At 42.6% G+C, this 19,474-nt stretch overlaps 2 protein-coding genes across 8 annotated transcripts in view; both read left to right on the top strand.

The window, feature by feature from the left end:
- unc13bb (unc-13 homolog Bb (C. elegans)) overlaps positions 1-2,436 on the top strand; it is an 80,085-nt gene extending 77,649 nt beyond the window's left edge. For all 6 annotated transcript variants that reach the window (XM_034296867.1, XM_034296866.1, XM_034296864.1 and 3 more), the window contains one exon: positions 120-2,436. In XM_034296867.1, the coding sequence (XP_034152758.1) occupies positions 120-405 (286 nt within the window). In that variant the 3' untranslated portion in view covers positions 406-2,436. The remainder of the gene's footprint in view (positions 1-119) is intronic.
- A 1,082-nt stretch (positions 2,437-3,518) lies between these two features.
- Positions 3,519-17,668, top strand: atp8b5b (ATPase phospholipid transporting 8B5b). 2 transcript variants are annotated; one of them, XM_010877708.4, is made up of 28 exons: positions 3,519-3,911; positions 6,970-7,051; positions 7,229-7,287; positions 7,414-7,527; positions 7,871-7,969; positions 8,094-8,155; positions 8,358-8,430; positions 8,626-8,696; positions 8,817-8,899; positions 9,017-9,175; positions 9,541-9,629; positions 10,033-10,226; positions 10,369-10,577; positions 10,706-10,749; positions 10,887-11,052; positions 11,189-11,377; positions 11,540-11,655; positions 11,949-12,113; positions 12,232-12,343; positions 12,431-12,536; positions 12,820-12,970; positions 13,110-13,293; positions 13,733-13,956; positions 14,231-14,314; positions 14,436-14,681; positions 14,898-15,036; positions 15,770-15,900; positions 16,633-17,668. In XM_010877708.4, exons 2-28 carry the CDS (start codon positions 6,997-6,999, stop codon positions 16,897-16,899), a joined length of 3,591 nt encoding a protein of 1,196 aa, XP_010876010.2. In that variant the 5' UTR covers positions 3,519-3,911; positions 6,970-6,996; the 3' UTR covers positions 16,900-17,668. The 2 variants fall into 2 exon arrangements, with proteins under 2 accessions (XP_010876010.2, XP_010876009.2); XM_010877707.4 differs by having other exon boundaries at positions 3,519-4,121.
- The last annotated feature ends 1,806 nt before the right edge of the window (positions 17,669-19,474 follow it).

Below are 19,474 nucleotides of genomic sequence, written 5' to 3'. Positions count from 1 at the left end.
GTGAGTGCAGAACCTAGCGCCAGTTCCGAACCCTTTTGCCTAAAATAATCTGTGATAGTCTATTCAAATAGCCATATTTCATTGTTTAAAAAAAAAATTCCCTCTTCGTTCCCCCTCAGTATGCTGGGCAACGAGGACGGCTTTGAGTGCTACGAGATCCAGATGTGCGTTAAGGACTACTGTTTTGGCCGCGCCGACCGGGTGGTGGGCATGGCCGTGATGCAGCTGAGGGACGTGGCAGAGAAGGGCAGCGTGGCGTGCTGGTGCCCCCTGGGCCAGAGGGTCACCATGGACGAGACGGGCCTCACCGCCATGCGAATCCTCTCCCAGCGCTCCAACGATGAGGTCGCCAAGGAGTTCGTCAAGCTGAAGTCGGAGGTCCGCTCTGCGGAGGAGGGCAGATGAGGTCCCTGAAGGAAGGGCAGAGGAAGCAGGTTAAAGGGACTCGAGTGAAAAGAGGGAGCACTATGATGTCACAGGAGGAAAGCGGAAGCCAGATGATGATGTCGCTTTTAGAAGTGTGTTGGCTTAGATGGCCACTCGCCTGCTACTTAAGACTCATTTTATTTGGCTGCTACAGGTGGTTTGATGCACACTGGTTCAGACACACTGGTTTTCCCCCAGACTCACCCTTTCTGTCCCTCACTGACCACGAACTTCACATCCATAGTCCCCGTCCCCCCCAGTACTGTTTATCTTGTGGGTTTGCCACTGTTTAAATGACATGAGCATTGTCTCAGCCTGTGTGTAACTGTGGCCATACATTTCATGCCTTACACTTTGGAAGCTGTGAATGTGTCAAGTTTTTACACTAAATCTAACTGTGATAGAAAGCTGTTTATCTTCTTCAATCTCACTTTAGTGTTCTTCTGGATCCTTGTCAGCATCTCATGGGTTCTACTATTAGGATCCAAATTCAGGATGTCATTGTTATTGTTGGTGCATTAATCAAGGTAGATTCACTTACTTTCTACTGTTTTGAGTTGTAGCACGTAGACAGCTCTTGAACTCTAAATGTAATGTAAAATCAACTTGTTTCTCCTGTAGAGAAGTGCTGTGTTTTTGTATTGAAAGTGGTTCCGTGTGGTGATTCTGAAATGAGTTTTTCCTTTTATTCTCTGTTTTCTGATGTGGGGTACTGTAATGGCAAGTTCAGTGTGCCTTGCCAGGCATTGGGCTCATTCCTGATTCAGTGTTAACGATGCTCTTCAAATTAGTGTTTATGTAATGTGATTTAGTCTAAATTGTCATTGATGTGTTTAACCCAAGGAATGCCTTCTGTGCAGAGAACGTCCCATTAAGGCTGGAGTGGTGAAAACTTTTACATCTGGACCGTTGCTTAGTACATCAAGAGCTTCAATAGGGGAGGGCCTTTGGGTGTATAACCCTAGAGACGATAATGTTTGGCTTATGCAGCCAACCCAAAATAACATAGTGTTTATGAATTTATTCCAAATGTAGTGTAGGTTGTACTATTGCAAACAAAGAGGGCTGCTAGATAGCATATGAGTATTGTTTGCACTGTGGTGGTTTTGAATGACTTCTTACATGTATGTAGTTTCCAAGTTGATACTAACAGGTGGATCTTTTGGGGCTAGAGGAATTTAAAGAGTTTACGTCTTACATGAGGAAAGGGCAATCCAAGCCCTAGGTTTGCAATATTTTCCAGCTATATTTCCATTTATCTCTTTGTGGCCTTACTTTGGTGGTGATAGAACATGTCATAGACCTCTTGTTTTCTGGGTATTTCTTTTGTCTTGCAAAAATGCAGGGATCGGTCTATTTGCCCCAAATCAATTTATTGTCGTTAATGCTGTTACTTTTTTGTCTTTAATCCTGAGTTCATGTTTTAATGTTTGTTTTTATAGTTCCCAGTTTAATTTTTTTATTAATGTTTTGGTTTTTATAATTTCTTTACCATTAAGATCTGGTTTGGAGACATGGCATGATTCGTTCAGGTCAGTTGTGTACAGATACTGTCAGGTAAGCTGCGGGTCGCCACTGTGGTCAGCACGGTGACAGTCAGCTTGGTGTTCACTCAGAGGAAACCACTTAAACGTCACCCACAACAACAGCTATACAGATTCCACAGAACCAGTGTGAATACATAATGATGTATCTTTGTCTGATTGAGGGGCACACTGCCACTCTCGCTAACATAACATAACACTAACATATGTTCCTTGTGCCAAGCTGTGCAACATCATTTAATATTTTTTTTTAAAACCGTTTTTTTTTTTTTTTTATCTTGTGAACCCTTGCACTATGAAGTCACTACAGTAGTCAGCATGTATTGTATGTATTGTATGTAAGAGTAACCAGAATTTTATGAAATTTTATTTGTATTATTGCCACTGGAGAAGAAAACATGGTATTGTTTATTAAAATGTGTACATTCCAATTTATTAATTTTGTATAAAGTATTTAAGAAATCTCCGGATGTGTCTGACTCGTTATTTAATGTTTTGGACAAAATAACATGGTTCTTGTCTCTTGTTATTTACCACCCCATTTCCCAAAAAGTTGGGACGCTGCTTAAATTGCAAATAAAAACAGAATGCAATGATGTGCAAATCATTTTTCTCTGTATTTAATTGAAAATAGTGCAAATACAATATATCAAATGTTGAAACAGACATTTCATTGTTTTTGTAAAAATACATGCCCATTTTGAATTTGATGCCAGCAACACGTGTCAAAAAACTTGGGACAGCGTCTGAATATTTGTGGGTGATACATTTTCTCTTTTTTGTATGAAACATACAATAAAAACATATCAATAATTCCAGCATAATAGTAAGTATGCATAATACAAAAAGCATTTCACGTTATGTGTGAAATATCAGCATGATTGCTTGCCGGTTTTCTCAGACTCCAAGCTGTGGCGTTTGAACTTTAATAGTCTCTTCTACACAGTCTTGTTAACACCTTGCTTTATACAAGACACAGGCCAACAAAGAGTAACAGAGGGTTCTTGAAGTGTCTGGAAGATGGAGTATATCCTCTGTTAGAATGACTGTGTGTCTCTCCAACATTCCTTGGTTCAGTGTTCTGCATCAGTTTCCCTATGTGACTGCTCGGTAGCCCATTGGTTCACTGTTCTCCATCGGTTTCCCTGTGTGACTGTGCTCGGTAGCCCATTGGTTCATGAAGAAGTCAGTGGGACTACAGAGGGACCCTTTGTACTCAAATCCACGTATTGGATTTCTCCTGTGACTGTGAGGCTCTGTGATTCAGATCAACCTCCTGTCCCCCACATTTATAACAATCACCATCAAGATCACTGGAGTTCAGTTGGTAGCGCATGGCTCGTGTACTACTAGAACAGTAGGTTCAATTCCCAAGACCGCCCATATGTGAAACTATTTACGCATTCATGGCTCCTTAGTGTAACAGTTCCCGCTGTTTGTTCCATTATATCATATACGTACAATGTAATTGTCTGATAAGGCTAACATGTATAGACCTTGATACAGATTGTTGAATGTAACACCTGTTTGCCTTTTTGATAGAAATGTGTGTGTGGGAAGTGGAAGATGGTCTGTGTGTCTGCGCATGCGTCCACACTTCAGCCTGTGTGACATACCTGGTGTCGTCTGATCTCCTAGTTCATTGCCCCATTGTTTGTTCTGATTGGTTAGTCAGCGCCCTGCCACACTGTTTTACTGCCTCTCTGCTCTGGCCTTGCTCTGTGTCTCATTGACCAGGTCCAAAGATCGCCGCCTGCTGTGTTTGCTCAAGCCCTTCGCCGTTACACTGAGGGGATCTCGTTCTGCTTCCTACTTCCTGCTGTTGCCTGAACCTGTGCCTCCCCCAACCTCCCCAACCCTGGGTCTCCACCTGCTCTGCTCCTGCCTCTTACCAAGGAGCCTGTCGGGAGCCCGCCTCCCTTGGTCTGCGTCTCGCTGTGTGTAGGTGTTTGACCAGGCTGAAGTGAACGTTCTGTCTCCTGGATGTATTTAAGTGTTTTTGAAAGGAAGTGTCTACTGAGAGTGGGAATCGAGCGTCATTCGAGTTGCGGAAGGCCTACCTTCTCCCAACCGCTCTGGGGTTTTCCTGTTTGCGTTTGTGCCTGCGTTTGTTCTAGTGGTGGTTCCTGCTGTCATATTCTTCTCACTGAGGTATGTGATCAGAAGGATTAGCTTGTGTCCACTGACACTGATTATGAACAAATATACACATATGTCCGGGGGGTGAATGGAGGTTGTTTTCAAGTTTATAGACTTTAGTTCCAGTATTTGGCTAATGACGAAAAGCTGATTCAAATGAGTCTGTTGACGTCCAGTATCCTAATGACCTTGAACACACAGTATGCCACTTCGTATACAGTTACCCAGGTGTGTCACTGCAGTGCAGGAAGTTGAAATTCCAATGTGAAGGTCTTTAACTTAAACAAAAATGAAGGCATGTGGTTTATTGGCAGACATTCAGCTACCCGGCAGTTTAGGTTTTATGTGTATTGGTGAGGGTGAGAGGGTGAGATCACGTCATGTTGGAAGTTGTGGCTGTAGCAGTTGATTTGTTTGGATGTAATTGGGGGCCCAATGCTAAATCCACCCATAAACCCTACACTCTATATGGTCTTTAGGAGTTCTGGGAGGATTGTCTGAGATTCGTAATAGGGTTAGGGAGTTTATTTGGGAGTGGTCCGTGATCACTGAACTGCATTGTTATGACAAACCTTTTACGCAAAAAAACTTTTAATATATGTTGCTCATGATGTGAACCTGTTTCAAAGTTTACAACAAGATAATATAAATAAATTTACATCAAACATTGTTTATGTACTTCTAATGCTGTCTTTTTCTGTTGAAGATGTGGGCAGCGATAGAGGTTTTTGAGCTGAGGGTGCCCATAACGAAGGACATACAAAAGAGATAAGAGAGATAACAACTCAAGTGGAGTTGTTGTGTCTCCAGGCAGGCGACCATTATTAAAGAATACCTGGTCTAATGTTTATGGTTATCTGACCTGTAATAATTGACTTTGGATTATCAACTTTTGCTCAAGTGCAAAAGGTTGTTAAGGAGTGGCTGTACAAAATCTCAAAATGAAATATGCTCATTAATTAAACTTAATCCATAGCAATTTAATGTAGATGAGATTTCATTTAAGTTTCACTATTGATTTAATAAACCAGCATGGTGACAATGGCCTTTGTAGGATATTATTGAGGTTTGATGTGCTTTTATATAGCTTTTTTGCTATTTTTAATATCACTCCATGAGGCAAATGAGACCATAGTCACTATTTGTAAAGGTTTGTCTTAATGTAAATGGCCTGACCTTTTCTGTGATTACAGTTCATTTTTAGAAAATACAAGAATTAACTCATATTAATGTAGGTTAATATAGCCTACCTATGAGTTATATATGTTTCTTTATTTATTTAGGCCTAATCCAGGATACATTTTATCTGTTGAAACTGTTTTTGAAATCCTGCTCCTAGACCAACAAGTCAACCTGTTGTTGCTTCACATAAGGATCTCTCATTCTATGTTCATTCAAACATCAGGCAGCCGCTGTTTGCACAGGGATACTGTGTGTATGGAGGGGCAGAGTAAATCATTGCTGCTTCCTTAAATTGTGTCATTTCCACTGATACTACAGACACACACCATAACCTTGTTTTGTCATGATTATAGGTGTTCTACACTTTCCTGCCCACACATTGGTTAGATTGTACATTTTAGTCATTCAGCAGACACTCTCACCCAGAGTGCATTCCTCTTAAGATAGCTGGGACAAGCAGACAATACAGTTTAGATATTCATGTATTGAGATTCTTTTTAAAAAGGGGTTTCAGAAATTCTCAGGAGACAGATGGGTTCAAGGTTAAGCTTTAAAGGAAAGCCGGTTCAGCCGTTGGGATTCCGAGACAGGAATCCATTTTGAATGGGGTCAGCGGGTGCTCCCCTAGCCAGGGGACTGGAGTCGGGAGGAACTCGGGTTGGGATGTGATGTCGGATCATTGGCTGTAGGTGAGGAGGGGGTTTCCAACACACCAGGGTTCTGCCGTGGATGCAAGCTTTTACCGTTCCACTGGAAGTTGGAAGAGTGTGCTGAGGTGCAACGTGACATGGGTACCGACTTCTGTTCTGGACAAAGTTACAGCGTTTGAGATCGACAGTGTGTTGCCCAGGGTTACGCTGGGGTTCTTTTAATTCTGGGAGGGCGATGCTGTAGAGTTTTCAGTCATGATGGAGTTTTCAGCATTGTGGTCGTGGACCAACACCAAGCGGAGATGTCAGAATTAGTGAAGGAGAAATATAGTTGAGTGTCCTTCACTTATGAGACAGTTCCCACTTTGCCCATCACAGTATTTTATCGCTGGATCACACCTCATTTATTTATTTAATAGGATAAAATCTCTTGAGCTTCACATATCTTGTTGTTGTGTCTAGAAAAACAAAACAACAACTCTAGAATGTCAAATCCTTTCTAATAATAATAATAATAATCAGAAGCATTCATTTACAACAACAACCAATAAATATGTATTTATTATTAATACAAAAGACTGCTACTGCTCTATCATTACAGTTAATAAACAGACGTACCTATAATACATAAACACATACATCATCTACATTATTTACAAATATCTTCACATTCATATCGATTCAAACAAAGCTCTAAAACAAATTCAAAATTGCTTTTTTTAGGCCTTGATTTCTAACTGTCAGCTCTTCCAGTCAGTTAGGCATTCTCTAGCCTCATAATGTACATTTGTCATCGTTGCTGATGTCAAAAGAACCAGTATGACTCATGTAAAGTGAGGTGTTCCTTCGAATACACTGGGAAATATAAATTCATATATTTTTAAAGAAGTTGGCACCAGTGTTGCCTTCTGTTTTGGGTCATGACGGCGTGACTAGGATGGAGACGTCAGGGTCAGTTTAAATAAATGAGCGTCGCTTCATCTTAACTAGCTATAATTCCTCACACAACCCAATCTGTTTTCTCACAGGTGTAATATGGAACTATTGAGCTGAACATGGGCTCTCTACTATCACGGTTAGGTCTGGAGTGTGGGGCGAAGGAGGTGAAAGGTGAGTTAACGGACCTGCCGCCATTTAATTCCCCCAGTTTATTATGTCGCTGTCCTGAAGGACGCTACAACTGTCCAAGCCCTGAAGAAAGCAAAAGCGCCAATGTTCATTTGTGGAAAAGCTGAGATGTTTTGGCCATCTGCAATGTTTAGATTAGTTCTTGTTTTTCACCCACAGAGGAGGAAAGAAACATACGAGCAAATGACAGAGAATACAACTTGTCTTATAAATATGCTGTGAGTATTTAGGTTCATTATGTTTACATTATGTTTGGACATTAGTGCGTACGTTGTATCCATTCTATATACTATATTTGTCCTCATGTGTCACAGTAACGTATTCCCCTCTGGCTCCCAACACAGAACAATGCCATCAAAACCTCCAAGTACAATATCTTCACCTTCCTGCCCCTCAATCTGTTTGAGCAGTTCCAGAGACTCGCCAACGCGTACTTCCTCTTCCTCCTCTGTCTCCAGGTAACTGTTACAAAGCATTAAAATGCAGGCATACTGAGGCCTATCTTCTAAATGTTCTCAAACAGATTGGAACAGTTCAATCTGTTTGAGCGGTTCCAGAGAATCGCCAATGCGTACTTCCTCTTCATCCTCTGTCTCCAGGTAACCGTTTAAAATGCAGGCACACTGGGGCTTATCTTCTGAATGTTGCTCGGTGGCCTGTGGCGTGTACTGTAAGATACAAAGGGACTGTAGGACAACAGTATGAGACCGTGTAGTCTGTACAGTACTGCATAGTATTACTATGAGCGGCAAAGAGGTGTTTCGCTGCTGATCACGTTTTGTCTCTCCTGGCTGCTCTCAGCTCATCCCAGATATCTCGTCCCTGTCCTGGTTCACCACCGTGGTTCCTCTGGTACTGGTTCTAGCCATGACCATGGCCAAGGACGGCAGTGACGACATAGTGAGCGCAATACCTTTTAACCCTAGTATCAGGACTGCATGAGATGGTCTGTTTGGACCTGTGTGTTCTCACAATTTTGTCCTGGTCACCAAATTGTCCAATTTTCTCCCCTTCCACTGTGTAGAACAGGCACAGGTGTGACAGGCAGGTGAACAACCGGAAAGTGGAGGTCCTCATTGATGGAGAGTAAGTCTCCTTCAGTCTGGGTTATATTCTCAGTGCTGGGAAAGGGCTTGAGTTAAAGATTAGCCATGTTTTCATTTTCTGTGTATTTGCTTTGAAGGCGCCAGATGGTGATTTGTTAGTCAATGTAACATTAACACCAGAGGTCACTGCAGGCTTGTTCAGCTCAGGATCAGAAACAGTTGACGATGTTCACTCTTTACAGACTGAGGAGTGAAAAGTGGATGAATGTTCAAGTCGGTGACATCATCAAGCTACAGAACAATCAGTTTGTCACGGTAAGGTTTGAGGAGATGTCTGCAGACGGCCAAGGGTGATGAGGTCAAAGGGCAGATGTTCAACAGAAAAACAACCAGCCAATGCAGCTCAGCTAACTGATGTACAGAATATTTCAGCAATAAATCATTAACATTCTGTCGCTCTCTCTTTATTTCCCCGTCTGTCTCCCTTTATCTATCTCATATTGACTCCAGGCCGACCTTCTGTTGCTGTCCAGCAGTGAGCCGCTCAACCTGGTCTACATCGAAACAGCTGAGTTAGATGGGTGTGTATCTGTGTTGCCTGCGTCTGAGTTTGATGTGTGTGTGTGTTTGTGTGTCTACACCTGCATTTCTTTTAAAGATCCTCTCTCCCTGTTCGCCCTGCTGCTATTTTCCTCCTCTAGTGAGACAAACCTGAAGGTGAAGCAGGGTCTAACCGTGACAGGGGAGCTGGAGGATAGCATAGAGAAACTGGCGAGCTTCGATGGTGAGACTGGAAATAAAATGGATACATGGTCACCGCTCAGAAGTTTACATTTACTTGAATCAAAATACTTTTGGTCAGTCTGTTATCCGTTCCCCGAACCCCTCTGTCCCTGTTTAGGCCAGGTCCGCTGTGAGCCCCCAAATAACCGCCTGGATAAATTCACTGGCTGCTTGAGTCTGGATGGTGCGATGTACTCCCTGGATAATGAAAAGATCCTTCTGAGAGGATGCACGCTAAGGAACACTCAGTGGTGCTTTGGCCTGGTCCTCTTTGGAGGTGAGCCCTCTCATGCCACAGCATCACAGAGAAATTCCCTACAAGATAAATGTGTCATTCATGGCACAGGCTTCCTTTGTCCTCCATATTGGAAACAAGGGGGCACTAATCCATTCGTTAGGATATCAGACCCCTGGCACGATTTTTACTAATTGTGGGAGGATGATGCATCTTGCCAGAGAGATACAGCATGCAGAAATGACAATCATTTTCCCAAGGCAGAAGCCATAGTAATTAACTGAAATGAATTAGTCTCAATGGATGTCTCAGTTGGCTGATGGGGGGCACCGCCTCATTTGTGTGGGACAACATGTTTAATGTGGCCTTGTTTAAAGAGATTGTAATACTGCTAATGACTTTTCTAGGTCCAGACACCAAGCTGATGCAAAACTGTGGTAAAACCACATTCAAACGGACCAGCATTGACCGCCTCATGAATGTCCTGGTGCTGAGTGTGAGCATGAATATCATTCTTAAAAACAGTATATATGAATATCCCATAGAAATACAGTATACATCCACACGCACACACGCACACTCACACACACACACACAGCACTATCCATGTGGGAACTACAGAACCAGAAATTCTGATTCCCTATTTCCTAATCCTAAACTAACCCTCATCTTTACCTTACCCTAATCCGAACCACAAAAACCTATTTTTTATTTCTAAACTGTGTAAACCTAACCTGTAATGCCTAAACCTAAAAGTAAGCTCAATTCTAACACTAGCACAGCCATTTTCCTATTTGGGACCAGCTATAAGCCTTGTAGGGAACAATTTGTCATGTATTATTATCTTTTTGGGGACTTGGATCACACACACGTCTTATGTGTTATGTTTTGTCTTCCAGATCTTTGGTTTTCTTGCGATTATGTGTTTAATCCTGGCCATTGGGAATGGAATCTGGGAATACCAGGAGGGTGCTACATTTGCAGCATTCCTGCCCAAGCCAGAAGGGGTTAACCCTCCCTTCTCAGCTTTCCTCACATTCTGGTCCTACGTCATCATTCTCAACACTGTGGTGCCTATATCCCTCTATGTCAGGTCAGTGTGACATTCAACATCCTGTCACACTTATAAACTAATATTTTATCTATTATCTATCTTTTGTGTCCAAATGTACTGTGCATTTAATTAATTTCACTTTTCTATTTCTCTTTCTTTTCCCTCTCATTGTTGCTGGCAGTGTGGAGATAATTCGCCTAGGGAACAGTTTCTATATAGACTGGGACAGAAAGATGTACTATCCCAAGAATGACACACCTGCCCAGGCCAGGACCACGACTCTGAACGAGGAGCTGGGCCAGATCAAATACATCTTCTCAGACAAAACCGGAACACTGACACAAAACATCATGACCTTCAATAAGTGCTCCATCAACGGGAAGTCCTATGGTTAGGCTGGGACCTGGAACACATATTTAAGCACTTAACACATGTTTACAAACCTATACTGTAAGACGTTGACATTTTAATGCACACAGGTGCCTTTCATGTAACTGAAAAAATATTTTTTTCTCTAGGGGAGTTGTTGGACTTTGCGGGACAAAGACTAGAGATTAATGAGGTAGGAGGGGAACAGGGTGTGTTAATAGAAGTAATGTATGAAAAGAAAATCTCAAAGCTCTTTCTTTGACAACAGGTCTTTAAGTTCAGTGACTCTTACATTCCAAAACCTCATTTATCTCTCTCTCTTTCCAATAGAAAACAGAGAGGGTGGACTTCTCCTGGAACAAGCTGGCTGACCCCAAATTCTGGTTCCATGACCACAGCCTTGTGGAGGTGGTGAGAGGGGGCAATCCAAAGGCACATGACTTCTTCCGCCTTTTGGCGCTGTGCCACACTGTCATGCCCGAGGAGAAGAAAGAGGGTGAGCGGGCGTTTCCTGCTGGATGCAAATCTTTTCGGTGTTGTTGACTTTGTAGGCTTGAGTTTGACAACCGCTGCGTAGTCCATAGACCAGACAGGGCAAAAAATAAACCGGGCATAATATTGTGATGTCCTAGGTGAGCTGTACTACCAGGCCCAGTCCCCAGATGAGGGCGCTCTGGTCACGGCAGCCAGGAACTTTGGCTTTGTGTTCCGCTCACGTACTCCGGAGAGCATCACGGTGGTGGAGATGGGAAAGCTGGTCACCTACGAGCTGCTGGCTGTTCTGGACTTCAACAACGTCCGCAAGAGGATGTCTGTCATCGGTAAACAACACTACCGTTGCACATTTGGAATCATATGGAAATGTTCTGTTAGCTCTGTGGAGTGACCTGAGTTATATGTGACGTTTGTTTGACGCTTTACTGTTACCGGTCGCCTTTGAGATTTGAGAACCAAACCTGCCTATATCTTGCCTGGCCCCTTAGTCCGCAGCCCAGATGGAAGGCTGACTCTGTACTGTAAGGGAGCTGACACCATTATCTTTGAGAGACTACACCCCTCCTCCAAAAATGTAATGGAGGCCACCACCCAGCACCTCAATGTGAGTCACCGGTGTGTGTGTGTGTGTGTGTGTGTACGTTTTAATAACCTGAACAGCAAAACAGCAAAAGGATTAGCAGCTTTCGGATTAGGGTTACAATCAGATTTAGGCGTTAGGGTTCAAGTTAGGTATTTGTAGTTAGGGTTAAAGGGTTACAGGGTTGGTTCGGGTTTAGGGAAAATAGGATTTTGAGTCGGAATAATGTTTGTGTGCGGGTTAGTTGTTAAAAGACTGACTATGTCCTACGTGTCAAAGGTTCAACGTGTGTCTGTAAGTAACTGTGGTGTTGGCAGGAGTATGCTGGGGATGGTCTACGTACACTGGCTCTGGCCTACAAAGACATAGACCTGAACTATATGGAGGATTGGAAAAAGCGCCACCATGAGGCCAGTACCGGCATGGAGCAGAGGGAAGAGAAGCTGGATGCCCTCTATGAGGAGATAGAGAAGGGCCTGCTGGTGAGTACCAGAGACACTCGACTGTGTACTATTTCAATGTCTTATGAGCTCTACCAGACACCCCACCAGATCCACTAGCACTATAATAATTCACTGTTCTGTGCGTTGATGTGTGTAGCTGTTAGGAGCTACTGCAGTAGAGGATAAGCTACAGGATGGGGTGCCACAGACCATCGAGCAGCTTGCCAAAGCCGACATCAAGATCTGGGTGCTGACTGGAGACAAGCAAGGTAGGTTGTCTCCATGAGAATACCCTGGCCTATCAACACTTGGACACGTGCTTTATGGTACCCTTTCCTTTCTGCCTGTCGGAACAGAAACGGCAGAGAACATTGGTTACTCCTGCAACATGTTGAGAGAGGAAATGACCGAGGTGTTCATTGTGGCAGGGAACACCGCAGAGGAAGTCAGAGTGGAGCTTCAGTGAGTCCAATGACAGGAATATTACATACTGACTGACTACTGACAGGAATATTATATAAACTGACTGACTACTGACAGGAATATTATATAAACCGAATGACTATTGACAGGAATATTACATACCGACTGACTACTGACAGGAATATTACATACCGACTGACTACTGACAGGAATATTACATACCGACTGACTACTGACAAGAGTATTATATACCGATTCACAACTAACAGGAATATTATATAATATTACATATTTAAAACGTTCTTCCTCTCTCCCTAACCAGGAACGCCAGGAGGAAGATGAGACCTGATGGACCAGAAGAGCCTACTGTCAGGATGAGTAGGAACGGCCTCTTCTGTCTTCTGAAAAAGGAGACGATGGAAGATGAGCCGGTGAACGGCGAGTACGCTATGGTGATTAACGGACACAGTCTGGTGAGGACAAAAAACCCTGTCACGGGACACCTTATTGTTGACATGAAACTCAGAAGCAGTGAAAGACACCTGTACTGTCTGCTCCAATATTTCATGAACGTTCTATTCCCTGACCCTCTCTTCACCCCTGCACCCCAAGGCCTACGCCCTAGAGAAAGACATGCAGAAGGAGCTTCTGCGGACGGCGTGTATGTGTCAGACAGTGATCTGCTGCAGGGTGACTCCGCTTCAGAAGGCCCAGGTGGTGGAGCTGGTGAAGAAGTACAAGCAGGCCATCACTCTGGCCATCGGCGACGGGGCCAACGACGTCAGCATGATCAAGGGTAAGAGGAGATAGCGTTGTTGTTCTGTAACATTTTGACAGTATCAACCTTTTTTCATCTTAGAGCTAAATGTTTGACTGCTATTATGTGTTGGTTTGTTCCACAAATTCGGTGTCTTTTATGAAGTATAACTTACAATACATTTGTTTTCATGTAGTTTTAGCATGACATGAAGAACACATTTAACTCAATAACAACATGCTTCCCTGTCTTAAATAAACCAAACACTGCTTTTTGACATGATTTACTGGCCGAGTACCACAAACCTCTGAGATGCATTGTTGCAACTCTTACTATCCTCATTCACTCTCTCCACCTCCCACTCTGTCTCACCATCCCTTTTCTTTCTTTCTTTCTTTCCTTCCATCTTTCTTTTCTCCTCCACATTTATCTCTGTCTCCCTTTCTGTTCTCTCTCTCCTACCTCTACTGTCCTCCAGCTGCTCATATAGGTGTGGGTATATCAGGTCAGGAAGGTATGCAGGCAGTGCTTTCCAGTGACTACTCCTTTGCTCAGTTCCGCTACCTGCAGCGCCTCCTGCTGGTCCATGGCCGCTGGTCCTACCTGAGGATGTGCAAGTTCCTGCGCTATTTCTTCTACAAGAATTTCACCTTCACCTTGGTTCATTTCTGGTACGGCTTTTTCTGTGGATTCTCTGCACAGGTAAGATAAAACTGCACACACTCAGGCGTAAGGGAAAAGCTGTGATGCGTCTTTATGTCAAGCAAAGAATTTGTACTTTCCATCAATATATTTGTACTAGTGTTGGGAGATATTGAGCAAGTAAGGACAGCTCAACTAGTCATGTACAGTGTCTAGTGAAAGTTTGTTTTCTGAATTTGAACATCTAGAGTAGGTTGTGTGGATTGGAAGGGAAACATTGAATGTAATTATAACTGTGGAATGTGGTGTGTGTGCTGTGTTCTGATCTACACAGACAGTGTATGACGAGTGGTTCATCACCCTGTACAACTTGGTTTACACAGCTCTGCCCGTCCTGGGCTTGAGTCTCTTTGACCAGGTAACCACGGGGACATAATCTGACGAACCACAAATGCATATCGCCGACGTGTTATTCAAACTAAGTATCTTGGCTGCTGTAAGTTCTTCATATGTTTGTATTGATGTGTGTTTCTATGTAGGATGTGAATGACCGCTGGAGTTTTCAGTATCCTCAGCTCTATGCTCCCGGCCAGCTGAACCAGTACTTCAGTAAGAAGGCCTTCATCTACACTGTGTTACACAGCGGCTACAGCTCCCTGGTCCTCTTCTTCATCCCCTGGGCAGCCATGTACGACACGGTCCGGGATGATGGAAAAGACATCGTGGACTACCAGTCGTTCGCTCTGCTCGCCCAGACCTGCCTGCTCATTGCTGTCAATATACAGGTGAAGATGCGCATTCATTTCCAATATTATTTTGTTTGATGGATACACTGATGTCTTGTTAATGAATGTTCAGTGGAGTTCCACCTGATGTCAAATCATATCCATAGAAACGCCCATATGCAAACAATGAAAGTACGATAGAACCACACTAGAAAACCACAAAATTCACCAGAGGAGTAAAACAGTCTGAGGCAGCTGCATGTGTCTTTATTAAAGCTGGGTCTGGACACCTATTATTGGACAGCAGTGAACCAGTTCTTCTTGTGGGGCAGCCTGTCAGTGTACTTTGCTGTCACATTCACCATGTACAGCAACGGCATGTTCCTCATCTTCACATCCTCATTCCCCTTCATCGGTGAGTAGTACCCCCCAGAATCCATCCATCCATTCAATCCATCTACCTTTCTCATCATCATTCATATGTTTCTCTCTGAACAGCTGGACCAACTGACGTATGTACGTGTGTTCATACATGTAGTGCCGTGACAAAGTGGTTGCCCAGCGTTTTGCCTATTTTTACATTGAATGTGCTCCAATTGTCAAACACAACCTGTTATTGGACTGAAAGAGACAGTAAACAAAGTAAATGGCCCCTTCGACTCAGTAACTAGTTATACCAGCTTTAGTAGCAACTAGTCCACCTAAACGCTTCCTTTAGTTATTGATTGATTTCTCAAGGAAATTCGGCCTTTCATTCATGCAGAACTGCCTATCCTCAGTGACGGTATTCCATCATGACCTGCTCAATACGGGTTAGGTCTGGGCTTTGAATAGGTCATGTCAAAACTTGTTCCGCTACACGTTAGATGTTGACTCGCTGGTGTATGTATTTATTTCCTTATTCCTTCTCTGAAGGCCTAGAACATGGTGACCTACCTCTTACCCCACAAAGCCTGGTGGTTTTCTGTTCTACCTCATCATTAATAACACCCACCAGGTGTCCATGCTCTAAACAAGTCCCCGATTAGAGGATTTCAATGAGAACATGGAAATGGCTTGGAGGTCCAGAGTTTAGTGTGAGGGACCTCCAAGGTCCAGTCATTCCCTGCTGTATTATAACATGTTTCGTGCTGTCCTTTATGTAACAGGCGCTGCCAGGAACTCCCTGAACCAGCCCAATATGTGGCTGACTATTCTGATCACCTCCATCCTCTGTGTTGTTCCCGTGGTGGCCTACCGGTTCCTGCGGATCCTGCTCTGGCCCACCATCAATGACAAGGTCAGTGTTAATGCTGGCGGTACTGAAGGCCCAGGTGGTTTCTGGATGATTACCGTTTCAAAATAGATTCACTGGATACTGCACACTCCACGGGTCTGCTAAAAGGTTGTCTAATATGGCGTTACAGTTTATATTTTCCTTAAAGGTTACAACAATCTGTTTCACACAAATGTTCCTAATAAATAAATAAGAAATACCTGATTGCATTTGTCTTCTCACCCTGGAGTTATTCGTTGGTGGAAGCACCTTTGGCAGCTATTACTGCTGTGAATCATTTTACGGTATATTCTAACAACTTTTTACAACTCTCAGGGAAACACGATTTCCATTGTTTAAAAAAAAAGAAAACACAATGTGTCAATGATTCCCAACTGAATTCACAGAGCATCGGCCATTTTAACCGAAACCCACATGTTGCCCAAACAGTTGTGCAAATTCGCCATGATGTAATGGCAGTCAAAGGAGCTTCCACCACCTATTAACTCTGGGGTTTGAAACATAAGCAAACAATACACCCTTATTTTGTGTATAATTTGGAAAATGATGTGTGGATCTGTGGGAGGAAGAAAGTCCAACGTCATCCATATTCAGTAAACATTTTAGGCAGCACAATGTGAAGATTGTAGAGAGTATAGGCTGTATATGTATGTATAGACTATTCCTAGGGACTGTACAGTATAACACATGCAACATGTCCCGACTCACATCTTTCTGTCTCCCCTCTTCCTCTAGGTGAGGCACAAGATGAGACAGGAGAAGGCCGTGCTGCCTGCTGCTCCTCGCCGTATTCAGCCCCGACGCATCAGTACCCGGCGGTCAGGCTATGCCTTCTCCCACGCCCAGGGCTACGGTGATCTGGTGACTTCGGGCAGGTTCCTGCGGAGGACCCCAAGGAGCCGGGGAATCGTCTTCTCCCACACCGACTCCCCGCTGGCCCAGGCTAAGCCTCAGCTGTATCGCACCATCGTTGAGGGTGAAGAGCCACCACAGATTCCTTAGAATGATGAAAGGGCCCCCGGCATACAGTATGGTGATCAGGTCATTCAAGTCTCAAAAGATTTAACAAAGAACATTCAGCTACTGTGTGTTTCCGTGAAACACTTGTGAACATGAGTTGATTTCTACTGATGAAAGAATGAGTAATGTTGTTCTTATTGAATAAAAAGATGGAAGGACAACTACAAGCCTGAATTAAGCGTTTCATGCCAAACTTTCTTTCTGCGATGGATGTGTAAGAACGCTTTAACTGTGAACTGGGAACTCTTTGTGATCCAGCAGAAATGTCATGCTGGGCAAAGTAAACATGATGATCAAGGTACGACTTTCAAGATTTTACAAAGCTGATTTATAATGTTTTATTATAGATCCAAACATGTCATGTAGTTGTTTTTGCGTTGGGTGTTATTGGTGAGACTGAATTTAATATTTTATACAAACGCTCTTTGAATATTGTTCAACTGGTGTTCAAGGGAACTGTCTTTACTCAGGATGTTGCACTTGCTTACATGTATTATGTATTACATGTATCAATTATCTGAGATATCATAAGGTTATGTCTATATCTGTCTTCAAGTGATTTATGTTGGTAGACATTATTTAATTGGTTGGATGTACATTTTAAAAATGTATTTGTGATGTATATAGAAATATTTGTTTTTACTATGTATTAATGATTGGTCTTTGTTATAGGGCATTATCTAATTGTTTTCTTAATCATTGAAACACTATAATTATAATTTGAATGTTTTACTTATTTTGCATTCTAAGCTACTGCTATAATAAATATTTGATATTTTTGTATGCCTTTTGTTATTGATAATCACTGATCACCTTTCATAACTATAATATCTGAGTGAAGTTCATTGGATAGAGACGTTGTGACGCAAACATACCGCTGAGTGGTCTTGCCTCTGTTTTTACCCGTAGCAGCGCGTGTACTGTCGGAAATAAGGAACCGTCCTGCAGCGGTTGGGACTTTGCCATCACAATAATTTACAAGATAATTACCGATCGATGCATTCAAACTACAACCAGTACCAACCGTACGTATTTTAAATGTTGCTGTTTTACGTAATTCTATACAAAGGAATTCGAGGGGCAGATGTTTTATTAATCAGAAGACTTTAAATCGCATTTATTTCGTGATATTATATATATATAAAAAAAATCCACCCATTGTTTCTTCAATTTGAGAATTCGGGATAAGATTATCCTCCTGTGGGAGTCTTCACGTATGAAGACTTATTTGAATAGGATGTAGGTTAGCTTATGCCTATTATGCACTCATTAAAAATGTAAATGCATTTCTTGTTTATTTTAACGCTTTTTAACTGAAGTCAATTTAGACGTCTTTGGTAATTACAGTGTAATTTTCTGATGTTGGTCATCTGTGTTTTGGTAGATTTTTGGCATTATCCACTGATATTCCCATCTCTCATGCAGACCCTCTGTTATATTGGAACTGATGCACTGTTGTCATCCTAAAAGTGAAAAATATTCTGATAGATTGTAACTTTCACAATATTCAAACCTAACCAACTCACATGACAGAAAGAGTTTTCCTTCCATTCTGTTTGTTAACCCACCTAAAATCTTCTGTTGGAATGACAAAAATAGCCCTGCCAAACCAATTTCCCTTTCTTACCATCATTTGTTTCCACTGGATGCATATATGCCAGGTTTTTCTAATCCGGGCACCTTAATGATGCCCATATACAGCCTTTGAACTGCTCAATACAGGCTAACGCTGTAAAAAACAGACAACAATAGCATGTTTATTTTCTTGATCTGTGGTTCACTAGACCACATTATATAATTCTAGGTTCCAAAAGTCTGTGTGTCTCTGGGAGATGAGTTAGTAGAACTGACAGAAATGTCACCATTCCAACAGTATAAAAGGTTAATCAAGTTTCCTCTAATATACCTGTTTCCAGGCTACAGTCAGTCTTTTCTCCACTGGTTGTGTTTTTTAATTAGCAGGGCAGGAAGATGGGGGGTGCTGTCTGGGACATATAAATGTGCAGTGCAGTAGTTAGTCATGTGCAAGACCATGCTGCAGCCTGCATGGCCCACTTTCCACAGGAATTCATCCCGGTATTTAACCCACTGGTCTTATTTAAAAATGAGAGGCTCCAATGAACTGTCAGGAAACCATTCCCAGTTCTCACGGATATGATGCCAATGTGATTAGAGAAACTTCAACTGTTCCTCTGGGCCAAAATCGGGAGCAGTCAGTCTGTTGATGACAAGTGATGTCGTTGTGCATCTCTCGAGTAAACAGATTAACTGAGACCGAGATACACAGGCCTAGTTCCAGTGATTAAAGCATGAGGGTGTTTATGAATATGTCAATAATGGATAATACCACAGTTATTATGATGTTGTGGCAGTGGTGGATATATTTGTTGACATGTTGTTTGTTATAAACCTTTAAAGATATAGTGGATCATTCCTGTTTTACCCTGGTCCCTGGCAGCAGATGTTGCTGAGATTATTTTCAGATTACACCCAGAAGATGGCCTATGATGGGGTGTGAACTGTAGCCTGTGAAAGACAAAACCTCTCATAAACAACT

This window comes from Esox lucius, chromosome 14, assembly GCF_011004845.1.
Source record: "Esox lucius isolate fEsoLuc1 chromosome 14, fEsoLuc1.pri, whole genome shotgun sequence".
Lineage (NCBI taxonomy): Eukaryota > Metazoa > Chordata > Actinopteri > Esociformes > Esocidae > Esox > Esox lucius.
The sequence above is the reverse complement of the archived record's forward strand: the minus strand, read 5'-3'. Positions and strand labels throughout refer to the sequence as shown.

What these genes read in the sequence shown, in the direction of transcription:
- atp8b5b (XM_010877708.4), top strand. Translation starts at nt 6,997, where the DNA reads ATGGGCTCTCTACTATCACGGTTAGGTCTGGAGTGTGGGGCGAAGGAG. An exon ending in GAAACAGCTGAGTTAGATGG is followed by an intron (nt 8,697 to 8,816) that starts GTGTGTATCTGT and finishes TTCCTCCTCTAG; the next exon opens with TGAGACAAACCTGAAGGTGA. An exon ending in AAAGACTAGAGATTAATGAG is followed by an intron (nt 10,750 to 10,886) that starts GTAGGAGGGGAA and finishes TCTTTCCAATAG; the next exon opens with AAAACAGAGAGGGTGGACTT.